Below are 19,163 nucleotides of genomic sequence, written 5' to 3'. Positions count from 1 at the left end.
GGTAAGCAGCACGCACTGATACAGTGCTTTGCCACACCCACCACATGACAAACCACCTCAGGGATGAGAACCTGAGTGCAGCCATGTGGCAGGTGATACCTCAGCACCATACTAGTCTGAGTGAATGCCAGTGGGAGGTGTCCTTCTGGTGGCTGGAGCACCAATCCTGCCACCAACCCCCAAGTTTTTCCCCTGTAAGTTGGAGGGCCTCCTTATAGGGCTGGATGTAGATTAACATCATACCCAGGCTTAACTCCATGACCCAACAGAGTAGAATCACTCTGGACATTCACAGGATTTGAACCACCAACCTTCCAGTTGCTGGTACAGATCCCTCGCCTCAGAGCCACCACTCCGTGGATTAAAATGTCTCTCCTATCTGCATGAATCTGCCCATGGACTAGTAATTGGTTTCATGTGAAGACACTCACTCAAACTGAAAACTCACCATATACAAGCTGCACATCACCCATGTATCAAGGAAATATTGGTGCTTTTAATCAGAATAAGCCTTCCTGACACAATGGCAATGCCATTAGTGAAAACTACGTATGCTTCTCAGTGCTGTGCTTTGCTCTTTGGATTTTATCACAGTAAGTCCTTTTCATTTCTTTCATTTAAGTGATCCAACATTTTCAATGGTTTCCATTCACAATCCATGAACTACAGACAAAAATGATATAAGCCCAATAATGAAAAATACATAGTGAGTACATACCATTTTCTGCTTTATTAAAAACAATTAAAATATATAAAACATGACGGTTACTTTACAGTGGACTTCAAGATGATCTTCACTTACCTTAAACATATTTAAATGCAAAAGTCTTCCAAAGACAAATAATTTAAAAACAGAAACAGTACAGTATGTTGAAGATAGGAATATTAAGTTGTTTTATGTGCTAAAACCACCATAAAGTCATACATAAATTACTGTACAATGTCATTACTACTCTATTCTGTAAAACAAGAACTGTTTTTCATTGTCAGTTAACATTAATAAGGGACTGTGAAGCTCTGTACTTTATTATTTCATGTTTATAAGGACATCTTCTGTTTTATGGCCGTTCATGAATTGTGAAAGTGAAAGTGAGGAAAACAGAATAGACCGTGCTATGAATTATAAAGAGCTTGCTAAATTGGATTCAAAATGGATGGACAGGGCATGCTGATCATTTCTACATTTAAAAATACTCTTTTTGGACAGTCCTAGATGTAGCACACAAATATAAGCAAATGATGGGGCTGATTTTCCTCTGAAAAATAATAAAATAACCAGAAATAAGGCAATCAATCAAAACAAAAAGAAAAATCTGAATACATAAATACAAAATGCCAATACACATTAGCCCGTAAGTCCACTGTTTGAAGAGATTTCTGAATTACTTTATATTATTCACAAAAATTCATAGAAAGTTTCATTTCATTAAAATGCCATAATAAACTTTTCCTAATTGACACTGAATTATGTTTTAGGGCTGGTGATGGACACCTCAACAGCAGTTTTTATTTTAATCCCTGAAATACTCCAGATAAACAGCCAATTTTTCATGCACCATCTTATTGTCTTCCAAGAAAAAAAAACCTAATGGAGCAGATAATTGCTTTGACACGATTCGGCTTTTAGCTCATAATGTACTTTAATGTTTGTCTTCAAGAAGTCTCCTTTACCAGAATATACTGCATGCACATCTGCAGTTTCATGGGCACCTGAATAGGTCTGTTAATCAGAACACCTGTAAGTAGGTTGTTTTAGAGTCACTTCCCACTACATTTTTAGCGGTACATTTGTAGGAGCCCATGTCGCTCCTCGATGGGTTTTGGATGATCAGCGACCCCTGGGGGTGCAGGTACTTGTTCCCAAAAAGACGTGGCTGGCTGCTGGCCATTATCTGCGTCTTATTGGGCAGCTCCCAGATCACGTCAGCTTTTGGGATTCCCATGGTCATGCAGTTGAGCTGAATTGCGACACCAAACCGGGCATAGGTAACGGGGCTGGGCCCACTGGTGATGCGGGGTGGGTAGGCAACCACCATCACGGGTACTGAAAGCAATGAAGCACCATACTCGTTGCTTGACCTACAGGTGTAAGTTCCCCTGTCGTACACAGTGGCCTGCTGTACCATAAGGGTTCCGTTCTGCATAACCATGTAACGGCCCATCCTCTGTGGCCTGGTTAAGACCACACCACTGGGTAGGGTCCAGGACAGCTTAGGAGGTGGGTTACCATTGGAAAGGCAATGAAGCAGAATGTTCTCACCATAGACAGTGTTCATTATGGTGTTGTACTTGTTGCTGATTTCTGGATTTCTCACAAGTTCCAGGGTGATGGTTCGTTCACTGTATCCTGCTGGATTTCGGCCCATGCAACGATACGTCCCAGCCTCCGACACCGTGGGATTCTGGATGTGCAGAGATCCATCTATTGAATGGAACAACCTGGAGGACTGGGTCCCACGCTGAAGCGGGGAACCATTGGGGAGAATCCAGGTAATCTCTGGAGTTGGAGTACCCTCAAAAGTGCAGTTGAGACTCATGGCTTTCCCAATAATGAGCAACATGGTCTCAGCTCTAGGATTCTTCAGCTGTGGTTTCTGCAGCTCTACAACCTCTTTCACATCCAGGTGGACCACTAACCTTGCCTCCCCTCCCTCGTTACGGGCAATACAGATCAGCTCAACCGAGTCTGTTTTCCTGAGGAACCGGATCTCCAGAGTTCCATTACGATGGACTGTTATTCTACTCCCAGAGTATGGAGAGGGGAGGACAACATTCTCCGGCAAAATCCACAAAACCCTGGGCACGGGCATGCCCTCTGCACTGCAGTCCAACAGTGTAGGCCGATCCTTAAAGGCCGTCTGGCGGACTATGTTCACCACATTCTTCAGGCCATTAATAGTAGGCGGAGAGACTAGCACTTCTACTCTGCTGACCTTTCGATCCTGCCCTGCAGTGTTGCGTGCCGTACAGGTGTAGTTGCCATTGTCAGACCTCTGGGCTTTCTGGATCACCAATGTCCCGTCATTATGCACCTTGTACTTTTCTGAGACATGTGCGATAACGCGGTTTGTGGGAGAAAACCACGTAACAGTTGGAATCGGTTCCCCTTTAGCACTGCAGCTTAGAGACACTGACTCGCCATACGGAACTCTTACGGTATTATAGGTTTTGTTTTTGATGACGGGAGCTGCTGTCACCACTTTAACATGGACTTTCATCTCATCCTTCCCAATCTGATTCTCAGCGTAACAGGTATAATCTCCCTCCTCCTTCATTCCTGCATCGTTAAAGTAAAGGGTCCCATTGTCAAAGACCACATACTTACTGGTGCGAATTCCACTGTCATCAGACTGCATGATGCTGTTTACCATGGTACCATCTGGCAGACTCCACTTGATCTCCGGGTTGGGAAGGCCGGATGTGATGCAGTCAACCTTTAAGGCTCCGCCATATGACACCTTCTGATTGGTCAGCTGTTTGTACTCAATCTTAGCCGGTTTCATCATTACACTAACCTTGAGAAGCACATAATCATGTCCCATTTTGTTTCTGGCAACACACAAATAGTCACCCTCGTCCTTTTCGGTTACTGCCTCGACTGTCAGTGTCCCGTTATTGAAGACTTTGATCCTAGGATCAAAACTAGAGATAAGCATAAAAAGATTAGTATAATGTTTAAAATGCTTGCAGGCTTTTGATAATGCATTTTCGTAGCAGTATCTTTGATAGTTTATTCCTAACAAAACTTAAAAAGTGAACATGAAAAATAAGGAATGTATTTAAATAAGTAAACAACAGATTTAAAAAAAAGCATCCCAAAGCAGTGCATTACTGGGTGTGGGAGGATAGGGCCACTTTAACATTTAGCATGTATTTTCTTTGCAGTGCCAACCTGACCTTTGTCACCCCCCAGCATATATATGAGTGTTTCCTTTCTCCCCCACTGGTAAACATTCCCAGATCATAATGCCTGACCCTACTCAGCTGTAACCCTGCAGTGACCCACCCCCCACTGGTGTTTCTGTCCTCCGATATGTTAGTGCTGAAATGGCTGTCTTGTCTTCATTCCATCCTGCTTCCTTCATTACACCCGTCTCCAAAATCCCTTGTTCTTCCTGCCATTCCTCTATCACACGTCTCTGCTCACTGTCCTTCTTGGAGCGAGTCTCTCACAACATGCATCTGATGCCCCTACTATGTCCTGTACATGACATTACTGCTATTATGTTTTCAGACAACATGACAAGCCTAAATTAATGATGAAAATGCTGAGCAAAGGTACAGTAGAAGTAGATTAATAATACCCAGAGTAAAATATCTATTTCACCACTAATGAACTAATTTCTGATGATGAATAAAATAATTGCATGAGAAGAAAAATGAAGCAGGGGTTCAGCAGATATAACACATACCTATAATGTTCATCAACTAGCTTCTTGGATGGGGTTCTCCATATGATTTTTGGACCTGGATCTCCAGCAGCAGTACAGTGGAGGCGTAGCTTCCCTCCATATGTGACGTCATTGTTCAGTGGAGACGCAGAGGTGATTTTGGCTGTGGAGGAGACCCTGGTCACTGTCAGGCTCACGCTCCTCCTGGACACGCCCACGGCATTGCTGGCCACGCACTCGTAGCTGCCGGTGTGCCGGGGTGAGAGATTCTGGATGTACAGCGTGCCATTCGGGAACACAAATAGGTTGCCGCTGAGAAACTGAGAGGGGCGGATCTGTGTGCCGTTGAACGTGAGCCAGCGAACGGTGGGCGGGGGGGCCGCCTTTGCTGAGCAGTGCACATAGGCCGCCCTGCCTTCAGTGAGCGTGATGTTCTCACGACTTTGCTGCTGGATGACGGGAGGCAGGGCGAGGACTTGCAGCCGCACAGAGAGAGAATCTGTGCCGGCCGTGTTGCCCGCTGTGCATTTGTAAATCCCGCGATCCGTGAAGCTTACAGACCTAATGTGAAGGGAGCCATTGCCCAGGAGCGCAACCCTCTGATCTTCACTGCCAGCCGATTGTAGGGCGGCCCTGTCGGGCATGATCCAGGAGATGCGGGGGGTGGGGAAGCCGTGTGCCTGGCATGGTATTTTGATGCTGTCCCCGAGGTACGCCGTCACGTCACGGTCATGTGGCTGCAGCATCTGGGGCTTCTGTGCCAGAACAATCAGCGTGACCATCATCTTATCCACTCCATACTGATTCTGTACAGTACATAGGTATTGACCACGGTCCAGCAGTTGTGTATTTCGGATGATGAGGCTCCCATTCGGATGCACCTCGAACCTCTGGATCCTGGTGTTCAGTGCAAGCATGGTCCCTGTATAAAAATCAATAACATACCACAAACAGAACTTTTAAACTTAAAATTAACTAAATATCAGTATTTTCAATAAACTTTATTGTGTAATGTAAATTTTACACCACAATGATCTTTCCAAATTGAAAAGCTCTTAGTATTCAAATATTTTCATTATGAATAAAATCAAGCACTTATATCACAATAATAAAGTCAATGTGATGACTGTTATAACAATTTCCCTTGTTACTTAATTCATTTTAAAGGATCATTTGAGCAATCAAACCTTTTTTTCTTTTTACACAGACTATAATAGATTTAATTTAGACAAATACTCCTAATCATTAATTTGCAGAAATTCAACAAAGGAAACAAAACTTACGCCAGATTATAGACACACATTATATATTTTTCTTTTTCTTATTCTTCCTTTTGTACATTTCAAGTGATATAGAAATGTTCCATATGTGACATATTTAAAAGGGTTGGCAGCCGTGAGATATTTTTATTTAGTTAATGGTGTCAGATGTGATCTAGCAGAACTGCTCAATGACACACAGCACAGCAGGGACATGTATGTACTCTCTCTGCATGTGTTTGTCATTGAAGGCTTCTGTTTGGTTCATTCATTCATCTTAGAGTTTCAGCCCAGTGTTTTTTTTCCAACTCTGTGTGGGGCCACAATCCTACAAATTCCAGCTACTGTCACACTGAGTTTCACATCCAGGAGAAATTATGATTAATCAGTTTTCTAACATTATAACATCAACATTGCAATGATAAATGTCTACCCCCATATTATGAATCAGCTTCAATTTGTATGAATAATAAGAGGAATTTTTTTTTTCAACATTTCAGTTATGGGACTTAGTAGTCTTTAAATGTGGTTCTGTTTATAATAAATTAATGTTTCTCAGATACATCACATCAAATTCACAATACTGTGATTTACTTTAATTTCTTTTTGCATTAATGGAGTACCTAAAATATTGCAAAAAGAGTCAGACTTTCTGTAATATTTATGATAAATAATGGCGTCATGGGTAAAAAATGGGGGGCGGGGGGTGTGGCAATACAACCCCCTCCCAAATAATTATACCGTCATGATTAATGGATGAAGACTTTCAACCCCCCAATGTTCAATCCCTTGGGTAATCCACTAAAGCAGTGTTTCTCAATCCGGTCCTAACGGACCCTTCAGACAGTCCACATTTTTGTTCCTGCTAAAGAGGAATCACCTTCAACCTACTGGGAGCAGGGAAGGAGCAAAAATGTGGACCGTCTGGGGGTCACCGAGGACCGGGTAGAGAAAAACTTCACTAAGATGCAACGTTCACTAAGATGCAATGTTAACACACATACCCGTAGAGACTTTAGTCCAGGAGAGGAAAGGTTTCGGCTCCCCAGTGGTTTCACAGGGCAAGACTGCATCCACCTCAGCATGCACAGATACCATAGGGAGGTTAGTGGTGGTGATTCTTGGCTTTCCACGTTGGACTGGCCTTGAAGGTTCTTGATGTGGGTGTTGGGACACACGCTGAGTTATGTACATAAATGGGATAGATGGAGTGTTTGTAAGTTTGGTGTCACCACCCAGACCAACATGCGGCTGAACTGTTATCCTTGTCGGTAATGTTATTGTCCTGGAGATACTTGTGGGAGCAGTCGTGATAGTCTTTCTGGTTGTTAGTACAGTGGCAGGGGTTGTCAGGATTCCTGATTTTGGAATAGTTAATCTGGAGTTACTAAGTAGTTGGGTCCTACCCTGTGTCCTGTTAAGATCAGGCATCCCTGAGAGATAATATGGGTTTGTGCTGAGTGTTGTTCCATAGTGTCTGTCAGAAACATACTTTACACCATCATTCCCTGAGCTATTAAATAATCCATTATTCATTCTGTTTAAGTGGGAATCTGGTAGAAGCTTAGATTTAGAAGATGCTGTAAAGATGACTTCTGGTGGATGTGTCACTTTTGATATGGTAGTTGCCTCAGTGACACTTGATTCAGTCGCCTGGATTACTGATGCAAACGTTGCTGCACTCTTAAATTCATTAGCTGTAGCAGTTGTTCTAGGTATGACGTCTTTCTTGGGCAATAATTTATCCTTTTCTCTTGCTGGTGGGTTTGTTGGTGTAGGACCGTCACCATTTATTTTTGGTTTTGGTCTTGTGATAATTGGTCTTGACTGAGCTATTGTTTGGATTTTTGTTAGTACTTGGTCATGGTTTTGTTGGTTTGGCCGAATTTCCTTCTGTGTTTGGTTTTCTTCAAAAATGTTTGAAATTGTGGGAATGTGGAGGCTTTGTGAATCTGAAGAGACAGCTGTATTATATATCTCCATAGTGCTTATTGTGGGAGGGAATAATGTGGACATTGAAGCTGGTAGGAATGGCATCTTTTCAATGTCTTTATTATTATTTGTCATTCCTCCAGAATTTAAGTATTTATGCTTATCGTTTGTTTTGATGAGGCCTTGTTTTGGTGGAGTTTCTGGTTGTACATGGAAATTCTGTGTGGAATTGCTAGAGCTTGGCATCAAATGCGCGTCTTCAGCTGGCTTTTTACTGTAAGTCTCTTCAAAAGCATTAAGTGCTGAAAGACCATTGCTCGTAAAATCTTCCTGACCTGCTGCCAATGTAAGGACTGTGGGGCCTGCCAACGAAGTCGGAGATGCTTCAGAGGCCTCTTTGTTTTTATTCTGTTCATTAGGTCCATTTACCAGACTAATAGAAGCTTCTTGAGTCACTGCTGTAATTGTGGAACTTCTGAAATTATACTGAGGTTCGGTGCTTGACTTACTAATGGCCTGGCTTTTGGATAAGATATTGTGCTCTGCTGAGGTTTTTGATATTGCGTTAATTCTGTCATGATTTAAAGAGACTGTCTGTTCAGTCTGACTCATTCTATTTGGTGACACTTGATGGCCAGTTATGGAAACCATGATTGGTGCTTTTAGTAATGTAGATTTGGTGTCTGGTGTTTCTGGTCTGGGAGTTGGAGTAATGGCCATAACTGTTGGAAAAGATACTGAGGTTAACCATACTCTGGCAGTGGGCAGCTGTGGAGATGAGTTAGACTTATTTAGCCTTGATTTTAGTCTGTTGGGTCTTTTCCGACCACCAACCCTCCTTGAATTCAATGGGTTTCTTGTGCGTGATGGGACCAAGTTGGAATGAGACCTCTGCCTTGTCTGTTTTTTATTTGGGGCAGCAGTTTGTATTAGCAGTTGAAGAGAACTATTGTTTTTGTTGATCATATCCTTTAATTTGGAATCAGGTAGAGCTGTTGTAGGGAATGTTAATATATTTGTTTTTACATAATTATCTGTACTTGTTACGGCATTGGAATTATCTTTAGGTGATAATATCTCTGCTTGTTTATCTTGGCCATGATACAGTTCATCATCATCTTTTGAACTTTGTGTCATAGTAGGTTCATTACTTCCATCTGATTCAATATTGCTGCCAGATCTTATAAAATCTTTGGGAGCTGCCATAGATGAACTACTGGCCAGCGTGCTACTATGCATTTTCCATGTTGGGACAGGTTCTGTCACATGTATAACATCTGTGTTGTATTTCCCTTCGTTATAATTTTTTGTGACAATATCATTGGGTACTTGTGGATCAGATGTGGAATGTAAAATATAACTACTAGTGGTGACAACATCTGAGTTAACATTTGTTTGTGGGGCAGATATTTGATATATATGGCTGCTCTGGTCTTCAGCTATTGAGGCTTTTGTGATTAGGTTGTACTTGACATTTTCAGTTGGAGGCTGTATTGTGGAGACTATAAAATCTCTGTCTTCCTGTAAGTTTGTATAACCAATGGAAGATCCTTCAGAGTCATTATTAGGTTCAGATACTTTGATAATCTGCTCTGTCGTTGTTGGTAAACTAGTTGGAACAGACTTGAATTTCTCGCTCCCCGGATTATTTCTGTCACGGATTTTTGCTAAAATGTTAGCCCATTGCTGTGGGTCTATTTTTTTATTTAATGTATTAATTCTTCTTCTTGGGTCTACTGTATTCTTTCCATTGTCCATGTGGGGACCTTTCTCATTTGGTTTTCTCCGTGGAATTGGTCTTCTCCAAGAATTTCTTGATGGATGCCCTTGAACATTGCTCTTCTGACCCCTCCTTTGATTTTGCAAATGTGAATGAACAGAAGATGCTCTTTCTGGAACACCATCCCCAGACGACTCCTCATCTTCTTCCACCAAAGCTTTTACTTTGGTTGAAATACCTGAGGCAGGCTGGGGTCGCATGGGGATCCTCCTCAAAGGCTTTATCCCTTGTCGCCGTATAATACTTACATTTGTTGCCACAGAATCTATGCCATGCAAGTTTAATGCCACACATTTGTAATATCCACTGTCAGTCAAACGACTCTCTGGTATAAGTAATGTCCCATTTGCATAAACAAAAGCCCTGGATGAGCTGCCTTTAAAGTTAATCACACTGCTGTCAGGAAGGATCCAGTTTAACTCTGCATTGGGGGTACCAGAAGCACTACAGGGCAGAGAGAGAGTTTCCCCACTTAATTTAGTCACTTTGGAGCTTTCTTCATTTCCTGGGGAAGGCCTTGAGGAATCATCAACAGAAAGGCGAAAAGGAAGAACATCAAGGTCACCCCTCACCTGAGCAGTGCAGTAGTACACACCAGAATCTGAGTGGTCTACTGATTTAATAATCAGTCTTCCTGTACTGGAGACAGAAACCCTATTGTTAGCACTAGTATAAGGTGCAACCACTTTTGAGCCATCTGGAAGAATCCAAGTAATATCTGGATGACCAGAACTGAGTACATTGCAATCCATTTCACTTGTACCTCCAACAACAGCACTGAGCATGGTCCTGGTGTCATTTTTTGATTCTATCATAACCCATGTCCTTTCTTCCCTTCTGATCATTTCTGTTTCGACCGCTTGTGAAAAGCGAGTGCTGAAGATTAACTTGACATGTTTTCCAGTCGAATGAGGTCTATTCAGCTGTAGGCTGACAAATGACTGCATCAGCCATGAGGGCTGCGCCATAATGGCAGCTCTCACCCCTGTGTAGTAATAGGCATCTTTTTCCATATCCTGTCTGTATCTATAACTTAAATTTGGCTCTTTGGTGAGCAGGATTTCTCTCTGTAGATGTACAGGAACTTCACTGTAGTAGGCGATGAGCTTCCACAATTTCTCATAGTTTGCCCGATCTATTGGACATTCAAAATCCACAAAGATGGTCACGTTTGCAGTAATCTGTTGGCTGTTTGTGTGGTTCCAACTGATTTTTGTAGACTCCTGAGGTTCATTAATAATGCAGTCAAGATCGACTTTGTTCCCATGCTCATCGGACAGATTGAGTGTGACATTTCCGAAAGTTCCTTTAAAATGCTCCAAAGAGAGAATTTCACCCTCCACATCTTGGGGAATAGGACTGACTCGATGTGAGTTAATGACTGGACCTGCGCAAGTGAATTCTTCTTGTTCCATGATATCTTTACTTCTCAAATGCTTTGGTGAAGAACACGCTGGACACAGCTCACCATTTGGATAAGCTTTATCTTTCTTGCACTTCAGCACATCTGCGAAGTAAGGCACAATATTTAATGTAAAATAATCTATTTTTCAATGAGTCAGTATAAACTGGCATTTTGTTATTATCCTGTTTTAACAGATGTTTCACCCCAGTGTGACTTGCATAAATCACAATTTTATATTTAGGAAATTCCAGTTAAGCACTTCCTTAAAACTGGAAGGTTCTTGCTGTGACCTACTTTATTAAATATTATAGTATTGTGTCCCATATTTAAAGATCATATAAAAATACACTAAACCCAAACTGCCAGAATATGAAAATCAAAAACATATGCACATTTTTATTGCATAGTTTTCTGTTTCTCTTTTAGGTCATTCTGGATATTAGTGTTTGAAAATTAAAGGGATTATTGCAAATTATTTATTATGTCCGTCTTTTTACCTGAAGAAAGTGTGCTCCAGTCAATGAACCATTTTAACCCGCAGTCACAGACCCACGGGTTCCCATGCAGGAACAGACTCTCCAGCTGTGTCATCTTCTCCAGCATCTGCCTGGGCAAAGTGGCAAGGCTGTTGTTTGAAAGGTATAGATGCTTCAAGGTGGAGATATGGAAGTGCTCTAGGAGGGAGAACGTCGCAAAGGTAGCAGGGTGGAGCCGCTGTAGGTGGTTCCCTTCCAGATTGACCAGGCGAAGAGCTGTCAGGCCTTGGAAGGCATCAGGGTGGATGAATTCAATTTTGTTGTGATCTAAGTGTATTCGAATCAAGCTCGATAACCCTAGAAAAGTGTTTCTTTTGATGACTCTCAGTTTGTTGAAACTCATCTTCAGGACCTAGAACATAATGGACAGGAACAGAATGGCAGTATTTCAGTCATTTTTTCCTTCACAGTTAAGTGTTCCATGCTTGTTCTGGATCATCAGCTCTTTTCCTTAAAGTAAGAAAAAAAAACCTCAGAACTGCTGAAACTGACTTCCCCTCTTCTAAAGCCATCAAAGAACTTAAGTGCTCAGCATGTACCTCATCCATGTAAAATTTGCAAAAACAATCAAAATTGTTACGGAAAGAAGCTTTTCCAGTGCAAATAAACAATACTCTTGTAATCATAACAGTTCTCTACCAGGTAATGGTTTTTGCCAACTTGCAACTGTTTCTTTTTATCCGTCCAATAACAAACCCTTATGGCAGCCTGGCCTGCAGCATCAAGGGGGGGCAGGGGGCTGGAACCTATCATAGGCAGCAAGCATAGGGCACAAGGCAGGGGTGGACACAGAACAGAATGTCCATGCAGGACACAAAGCCTATGGAATGTTTATATATATATACACACATACATATAAATTAACCTAATTTCATGCTTTGGCAGAAAGTTTGACAGAAAACTTCATGCCATGAGAGGTGGGATTGGAACCCCTAACCCTTCAGATGCAGAGCAACAGCAGCACACACTGAGCCACTGTGTGGCCTGGGCAGCCTTAAATGTAAATGCAAATGTGGTGACTGGCAGCATATAAGAGACAGGAACGCCATTTTACTGAATATAATTTGCATAGACATAGGCTGTCTACATTAATTTATATTTATTTTGTCGTCAATTTTTTTTCTCTTCATTTAAAGTCTAATATTTACTTTGGTTAAATTTAATTTAAAAACATGACATAATAAAATTACTCAGAGGGATCATAGAAAAACATGTCATATAATATATGTTATTATACATAAAACTGTATTTAACAGATCAGCAAATCTAGTTAGTATAGCCACCACAGTGGAAGAGAAGCACAGTTTAAGGACTGTAGCTTCAAGACTGTCCCCAAAAGGGCCTTGGTGTTATACTCTTGATATGAAATGTAACAACTATAATCAGTAGCTGGGTTAAGACCGGCTGACTTATGGACAACTTGTACCTAGGAACTGACTGCCAAAAAGCACACTATATAAAAAATTCAGGTTAAATACAATGATTTGTATTAACGAATGCATGCACTTCTTTGTGACACTTATGAAACAGGGACTGCCTGTATGGGGACTGCATGTATGGGGATTGCATGCATGGGGACTGCATGTATGGAGACTGCATGCATGTGGACTGCCTGTATGAAGACTGCATGCATGGGGACTGCATGTATGGCGACTGCCTGTACGGGGATTGCATGCATGTGGACTGCCTGTATGGGGACTGCATGCATGTGGACTGCCTGTATGGGGACTGCCTGTATGGGGACTGCATGCATGTGGACTGCCTGTATGGGGATTGCATGCATGTGGACTGCCTGTATGGGGACTGCCTGTATGGGGACTGCCTGTAAGGGGACTGCATGCATGTGGACTGCCTGTATGGGGACTGCATGCATGTGGACTGCCTGTATGGGGACTGCCTGTATGGGGACTGCATGCATGTGGACTGCCTGTATGGGGACTGCATGCATGTGGACTGCCTGTATGGGGACTGCATGCATGTGGACTGCCTGTATGGGGACTGCCTGTATGGGGACTGCATGCATGTGGACTGCCTGTATGTGGACTGCCAGTAAGGGGACTGCATGCATGTGGACTGCCTGTATGGGGACTGCCTGTAAGGGGACTGCATGCATGTGGACTGCCTGTATGGGGACTGCATGCATGTGGACTGCCTGTATGGGGACTGCCTGTAAGGGGACTGCATGCATGTGGACTGCCTGTATGGGGACTGCATGCATGTGGACTGCCTGTATGGGGACTGCCTGTATGGGGACTGCATGCATGTGGACTGCCTGTATGGGGACTGCATGTATGGGGACTGCCTGTATGGGGACTGCATGCATGTGGACTGCCTGTATGTGGACTGCCAGTAAGGGGACTGCATGCATGTGGACTGCCTGTATGGGGACTGCCTGTAAGGGGACTGCATGCATGTGGACTGCCTGTATGGGGACTGCATGCATGTGGACTGCCTGTATGGGGACTGCATGCATGTGGACTGCCTGTATGGGGACTGCATGCATGTGGACTGCCTGTATGGGGACTGCCTGTATGGGGACTGCATGCATGTGGACTGCCTGTATGGGGACTGCATGCATGTGGACTGCCTGTATGGGGACTGCCTGTATGGGGACTGCATGCATGTGGACTGCCTGTATGTGGACTGCCAGTAAGGGGACTGCATGCATGTGGACTGCCTGTATGGGGACTGCCTGTAAGGGGACTGCATGCATGTGGATTGCCTGTATGGGGACTGCATGCATGTGGACTGCCTGTATGGGGACTGCCTGTATGGGGACTGCATGCATGTGGACTGCCTGTATGGGGACTGCATGCATGTGGACTGCCTGTATGGGGACTGCCTGTATGGGGACTGCATGCATGTGGACTGCCTGTATGTGGACTGCCAGTAAGGGGACTGCATGCATGTGGACTGCCTGTATGGGGACTGCCTGTAAGGGGACTGCATGCATGTGGACTGCCTGTATGGGGACTGCATGCATGTGGACTGCCTGTAAGGGGGCTGCATGCATGTGGACTGCCTGTATGGGGACTGCATGCATGTGGACTGCCTGTATGTGGACTGCCAGTAAGGGGACTGCATGCATGTGGACTGCCTGTATGGGGACTGCCTGTAAGGGGACTGCATGCATGTGGACTGCCTGTATGGGGACTGCATGCATGTGGACTGCCTGTATGGGGACTGCATGCATGTGGACTGCCTGTATGGGGACTGCATGCATGTGGACTGCCTGTATGGGGACTGCCTGTAAGGGGGCTGCATGCATGTAGACTGCCTGTATGGGGACTGCCTGTATGGGGACTGCATGCATATGGACTGCCTGTATGGGGACTGCCTGTATGCATAACGACATTACCTCCAGTGACACCAGGTCTCTGAAGACCGCATCTGGGATATTGTGTAGGTTATTTCCATGCATCAGAAGAACTTCCAGCTTTCTTAACGCTGTGAGAGAACTAGTTGTGATCCTGTTTATAGCATTAAACCTGTAACAAGACAGCAAGAAGTTAGCTGTTGCCAGTTTACTGCCACAGAATTGTCAGTTACACCAGTCAGAGCTCTGAGAAGCTAAGAAAAACTGAAAAGGGACACTTCACAGAGTACTTGGAAGCAGATACTTAACATTTTTTTGAATGTCTGTCAAATGCTTGATATCACACATTCACAGGTGCAATATTGTCTCCTTCACACAGTAAGACACGTCTGCTCAGCAGATTTCAGACAGTGGGGTAAGTTTGCATCCTACATGCTGGGTGGCGTCCCCAAATGGCCCGTTCCCATGCTGCTTACCCCAGATTCACACGCTCCACTTGTTTGGGAATGCCTGCTGGGACCGTGAGCAGGGAGCGGAAGGTGCAGTGCACCTCCGTAGGCTGGTAGCAGGCACACGGGCGTGGACACGGGCGAGCTCGGGGCAGCACTGCCAGCAGCACCATCACTGACAGTAAGGTGGCACCTGCATCTGCCATTTTCCACACGTCTTGCCAGGGAAATCTCTCACAGCTGTCTGACACCAAAAACACAGACATTCTCTTCTGTATGAGACACTTTTGTACTTTTTTAATTTTATGACGTTCACACACATCAACTTTTTAATAAATGCCATTAAACTTCTTCTCTAATTCAAAATGCCAAATGCACTCCAGTCAGCAGGACAATAAACAAATACAGCTCATTAACCTCTTAGTATTCTGATATTTTTAAATGCCTATTTACAAATACACAATTCTGACTAACAACTAGGGCTCTGTCGTTTTTTTCACATAAACTTTTTGGTGACAGGGATGGAAAAATGCTTTGTAATATTTATGAATAAAACGCTCCTCGGCTTAATTTTCTGCAAAGATACTATTACCGCACCCCAGTAAAACATATTTAGAGTGAGAACAAAAGCACGTTTTCGGCCATTAAGATACGGTAGGTTAAGCTTATTTATACTGCACAAAACACAACGCCAGGCCAAGTCTTATGTAGCCTAAGAGGGGACTAAGAGGACTTTTTTAGTAATATAATAACATAATAGTCATTTACTGATCTCCAACTGGCACCGCAATTTATCCCCAAAACCTGATAAAAATCGACACAGATCTTTAAAATCTACAGGCAAATGAATGCTATTTCATTTTTGTCGTTAGAGAAATGTATATTCCCAGATGAAACAAACTTCTGCCTTAAAAGTAAATGGTAAATTAATAATTTGAAGTAATTACTCACACTTTACCTATTAATAGCAAAGCGGTTCAGGGGAAACCATGATCTCGTTTTTAACTCCTCATTTTAATCCAAGGCGAAGTCCATCTCTAATAGCGGCTCTTTCGGTCCTTCATTCAAGGTTGTGCAGCTCTTCCTGGTATCCACACGTTTTTCACTTTTTAGTAAAGTTGCTCAAATTTAACTCGGGATTAACTTCCGGTATAACCCTCGGATTCTTGACAATAAAACTGTTAAAAATAAATCATTAAGAAAGGCAATGGGTGATGGAAACAGTTTAATTGTTCAATGAAATGTAGTTGAAAATGGGTTTTCAGTTCATTCTTGCATGCATTTATATATCCGCCAAAAGTAAGCTGGACTTTAGAGGTCTCAGTGATTAACCGACGCGCTGAAGTTTTCACAGCGTTTCGCAGCCCGGAACGTCTAGCGATGCCTTTGCTGTGCAAAAGTGAGGTTCGCCACATAAAGAGGAGCCGAGAAGAGAGTGATGACTTTTTACTCAGAGGGGAGGAGCTCTGAACTGGGCATCGTGCGCTTTGTCACTCAGAAACAGTGCCATAGTAAATAAACTTATGTCACCGAGTTTGTCAGTATGAGACCAACAAAAATAAATCCACTTTCTGTTACCGTAACATAGCTTTTACGGTAATATTTACCCAAACATAACGCGCTGTTTAAACACAAAGTGGAAATCTGAGTGAAATACGTTCATTCGTTCATGCTTTCCACTCATTAATGTTGCCCCCACTATTAATTGTTACATATACATTGTTAACCCCAAAACCACTATTATGGCTGCTACCACCACTATGCCTATTATTATATTATATTATATTATATTATATTATTATCATCTTTAAATTGCTGCTAGTGCATAACAGTGAGTATGTTCCTGTGTCTGCCCTGTCATGTAAGGACAGGGTGTATCTCTACCTTGTGGTTTGAAGGTGGATGAACAATGCAAATAATAATAATAATATATTAATAACAGTACCGGTCCTAGCCGGTGTGGCACCCTAGGCGGGCATCACCGCCAGCGCCCCCAGCTTGAGGTGAAATTTGCTGGCAGTTCGGCGCCTCTTCAGAAGTTGCCGCCCTTAGCATTTGTCTATATTGCCCATGCCACGGGCCGACCCTGATTAATAATAATATAATCAATTACCTTTACTTTGCTGCAATGATGTGAAATCTGCTTAAAAGAGTAGGGGGAGAGGGGTAAAATAAGCCTTGTGGTCATTTAAGTAAAATGCGTGGTCAGTTTTAGCAGTGCTGTTTAAAATGGACATGGCTTAATGTAACCTGCAGTTTTTCAAGGGCAGTCTCCATTATCTTGGTTCATCTCATTCAATCGCTTTACACTCTTTTACAACTATATTAATTTTATGCAAATGGTACAGGATACAGTCAGTGCTTCCCATTGACAAGTTGGAGTGAAAAGGTACCAATATATTTTCTGTTAAAAAAAAAAAACAAAAAAAAAAGATGTGAGCAGTGTTCATTTATTCTGGTCGACATTCTGTTGATTGTTGACATGTAGTGTGAAGACTGCACTCACCTGTTCTGAAGTGTAATTATAGCCTCAGCACTATTCTGCCCTTTTGGGCTGGGTGGTCTTGGAGTTTGGAGTGTTGCGCGCATTTGAGGTGGAAATAGGAAGCACTGCTTCACTTATAAGGCATCACAGGGCTGCTAATTATGCCTCTGATGTAAGCAGGTGCCGCTCAGCAGTGTATGGAATGTGTAAATGGAGGGTGCAGAGTTTCAAAGCCCTGAGTTCTAAACCCACTTGTAATAAACAATGTAAAGGTATTTAGTTTGAGGGACCCTAATAATCTGTGTGTTCAGGATGTGTGTTGGGTCATTTGGAATCTTCTGTGCGTCCCTTAGCACAGATTTTTCATATAAAGATTGAGGATAGTGCTCTTCTTTTTTCTCGAAAATCTTCATGGTTGTTTGAATGAGACGTTTGAGCTTAGACTTCAACTGTGCTGACAGATTACCGGACCATACACGTATGCCATATCAAATGACACTCTCTAAAATCATTTGATAAAACTGTCAGACATTTATACCAAGGTGCCTGATTTATGGGTATATTTTGAATTAGTATTGGACTGTGATCACCAATTGACTTCGGATCGAATATCATCCGTAGGTTTTCTTCACATTCACAACAAGGAGGTGAGCATTACACGAAATTCTTACATAACTATACCATTTATTTTAAAACTTATCGATCTGTTTACTGAATTATTTTTAGCTTTTTCTGTGGAAAAATAAAACTGTCAAATGATACAATTCACAAGTAGCTACTTGAAATAAGTTTTTCCATGTTTAATTGATAGTTGAATTTAAATGATATGCTTATTATTATTGGGCCATTTTTGGAACTGGCTCATCATGTTTTCCTATGAATCATCAAGAATGACACTGTATTCCATTTAGTGTCCTTATCCTGAATCTGAAGATACTTCTTCTTCATGACTGGCACATCCACCAAGATATTATATTCAACATTTTACTGCTTTACTTGGTATATGTGCATTTTTATTTGTTTAAAATCAATTGTAGGCAGTTGTCTTTGTCTGCAATGAGCTAAAGTCTCCCATTAACCTATTAAAAATAAAGCTCAGGTCTCCTTAAGTTAGCACTATTACACTGGGGTATGAAAGAATGACGACCCTGTGAGCAATTTTCAGACAGGGAGCTTTATTATGAAGTGCATTCAAAAGACAGCAGAAAAAGAGTCCATGAGAGATGAAAACAAAGGCAGGCAGGTGGAACAAGGACCATCCATGGCTAAAACCGACATACACTCACCTAAAGGATTATTAGGAACACCATACTAATACGGTGTTTGACCCCCTTTCGCCTTCAGAACTGCCTTAATTCTACGTGGCATTGATTCAACAAGGTGCTGAAAGCATTCTTTAGAAATGTTGGCCCATATTGATAGGATAGCATCTTGCATCTGGTGACTGTGGGGGCCATTGTAGTACAGTGAACTCATTGTCATGTTCAAGAAACCAATTTGAAATGATTCGAGCTTTGTGACATGGTGCATTATCCTGCTGGAAGTAGCCATCAGAGGATGGGTACATGGTGGTCATAAAGGGATGGACATGGTCAGAAACAATGCTCAGG

The 19,163-nt window shown here is 42.6% G+C and overlaps 1 protein-coding gene across 2 annotated transcripts; it reads right to left on the bottom strand.

The window, feature by feature from the left end:
• Positions 1 to 711: 711 nt before the first annotated feature.
• Positions 712 to 16,467, bottom strand: mxra5a (matrix-remodelling associated 5a). 2 transcript variants are annotated; one of them, XM_072700592.1, is made up of 7 exons: positions 16,027 to 16,467; positions 15,096 to 15,312; positions 14,662 to 14,791; positions 11,265 to 11,655; positions 6,655 to 10,869; positions 4,413 to 5,313; positions 712 to 3,642 (listed from the first exon to the last, which is right to left on the bottom strand). In XM_072700592.1, exons 2-7 carry the CDS (start codon positions 15,272 to 15,274, stop codon positions 1,728 to 1,730), a joined length of 7,731 nt encoding a protein of 2,576 aa, XP_072556693.1. In that variant the 5' UTR covers positions 15,275 to 15,312; positions 16,027 to 16,467; the 3' UTR covers positions 712 to 1,727. The 2 variants fall into 2 exon arrangements, with proteins under 2 accessions (XP_072556693.1, XP_072556694.1); XM_072700593.1 differs by having other exon boundaries at positions 15,096 to 15,308.
• Between the last annotated feature and the right edge of the window lie 2,696 nt (positions 16,468 to 19,163).

This window comes from Paramormyrops kingsleyae, chromosome 16 (assembly GCF_048594095.1).
Source record: "Paramormyrops kingsleyae isolate MSU_618 chromosome 16, PKINGS_0.4, whole genome shotgun sequence".
NCBI classification, from domain to species: domain Eukaryota; kingdom Metazoa; phylum Chordata; class Actinopteri; order Osteoglossiformes; family Mormyridae; genus Paramormyrops; species Paramormyrops kingsleyae.
This window is presented reverse-complemented; position numbering and strand designations above follow the sequence as displayed.

What these genes read in the sequence shown, in the direction of transcription:
- mxra5a (XM_072700592.1), bottom strand. Translation starts at nt 15,274, where the DNA reads ATGGCAGATGCAGGTGCCACCTTACTGTCAGTGATGGTGCTGCTGGCA. An exon ending in GAGACCTGGTGTCACTGGAG is followed by an intron (nt 11,656 to 14,661) that starts GTAATGTCGTTA and finishes ATTATGTTCTAG; the next exon opens with GTCCTGAAGATGAGTTTCAA. An exon ending in CTGGACTAAAGTCTCTACGG is followed by an intron (nt 5,314 to 6,654) that starts GTATGTGTGTTA and finishes ATTTTTATACAG; the next exon opens with GGACCATGCTTGCACTGAAC.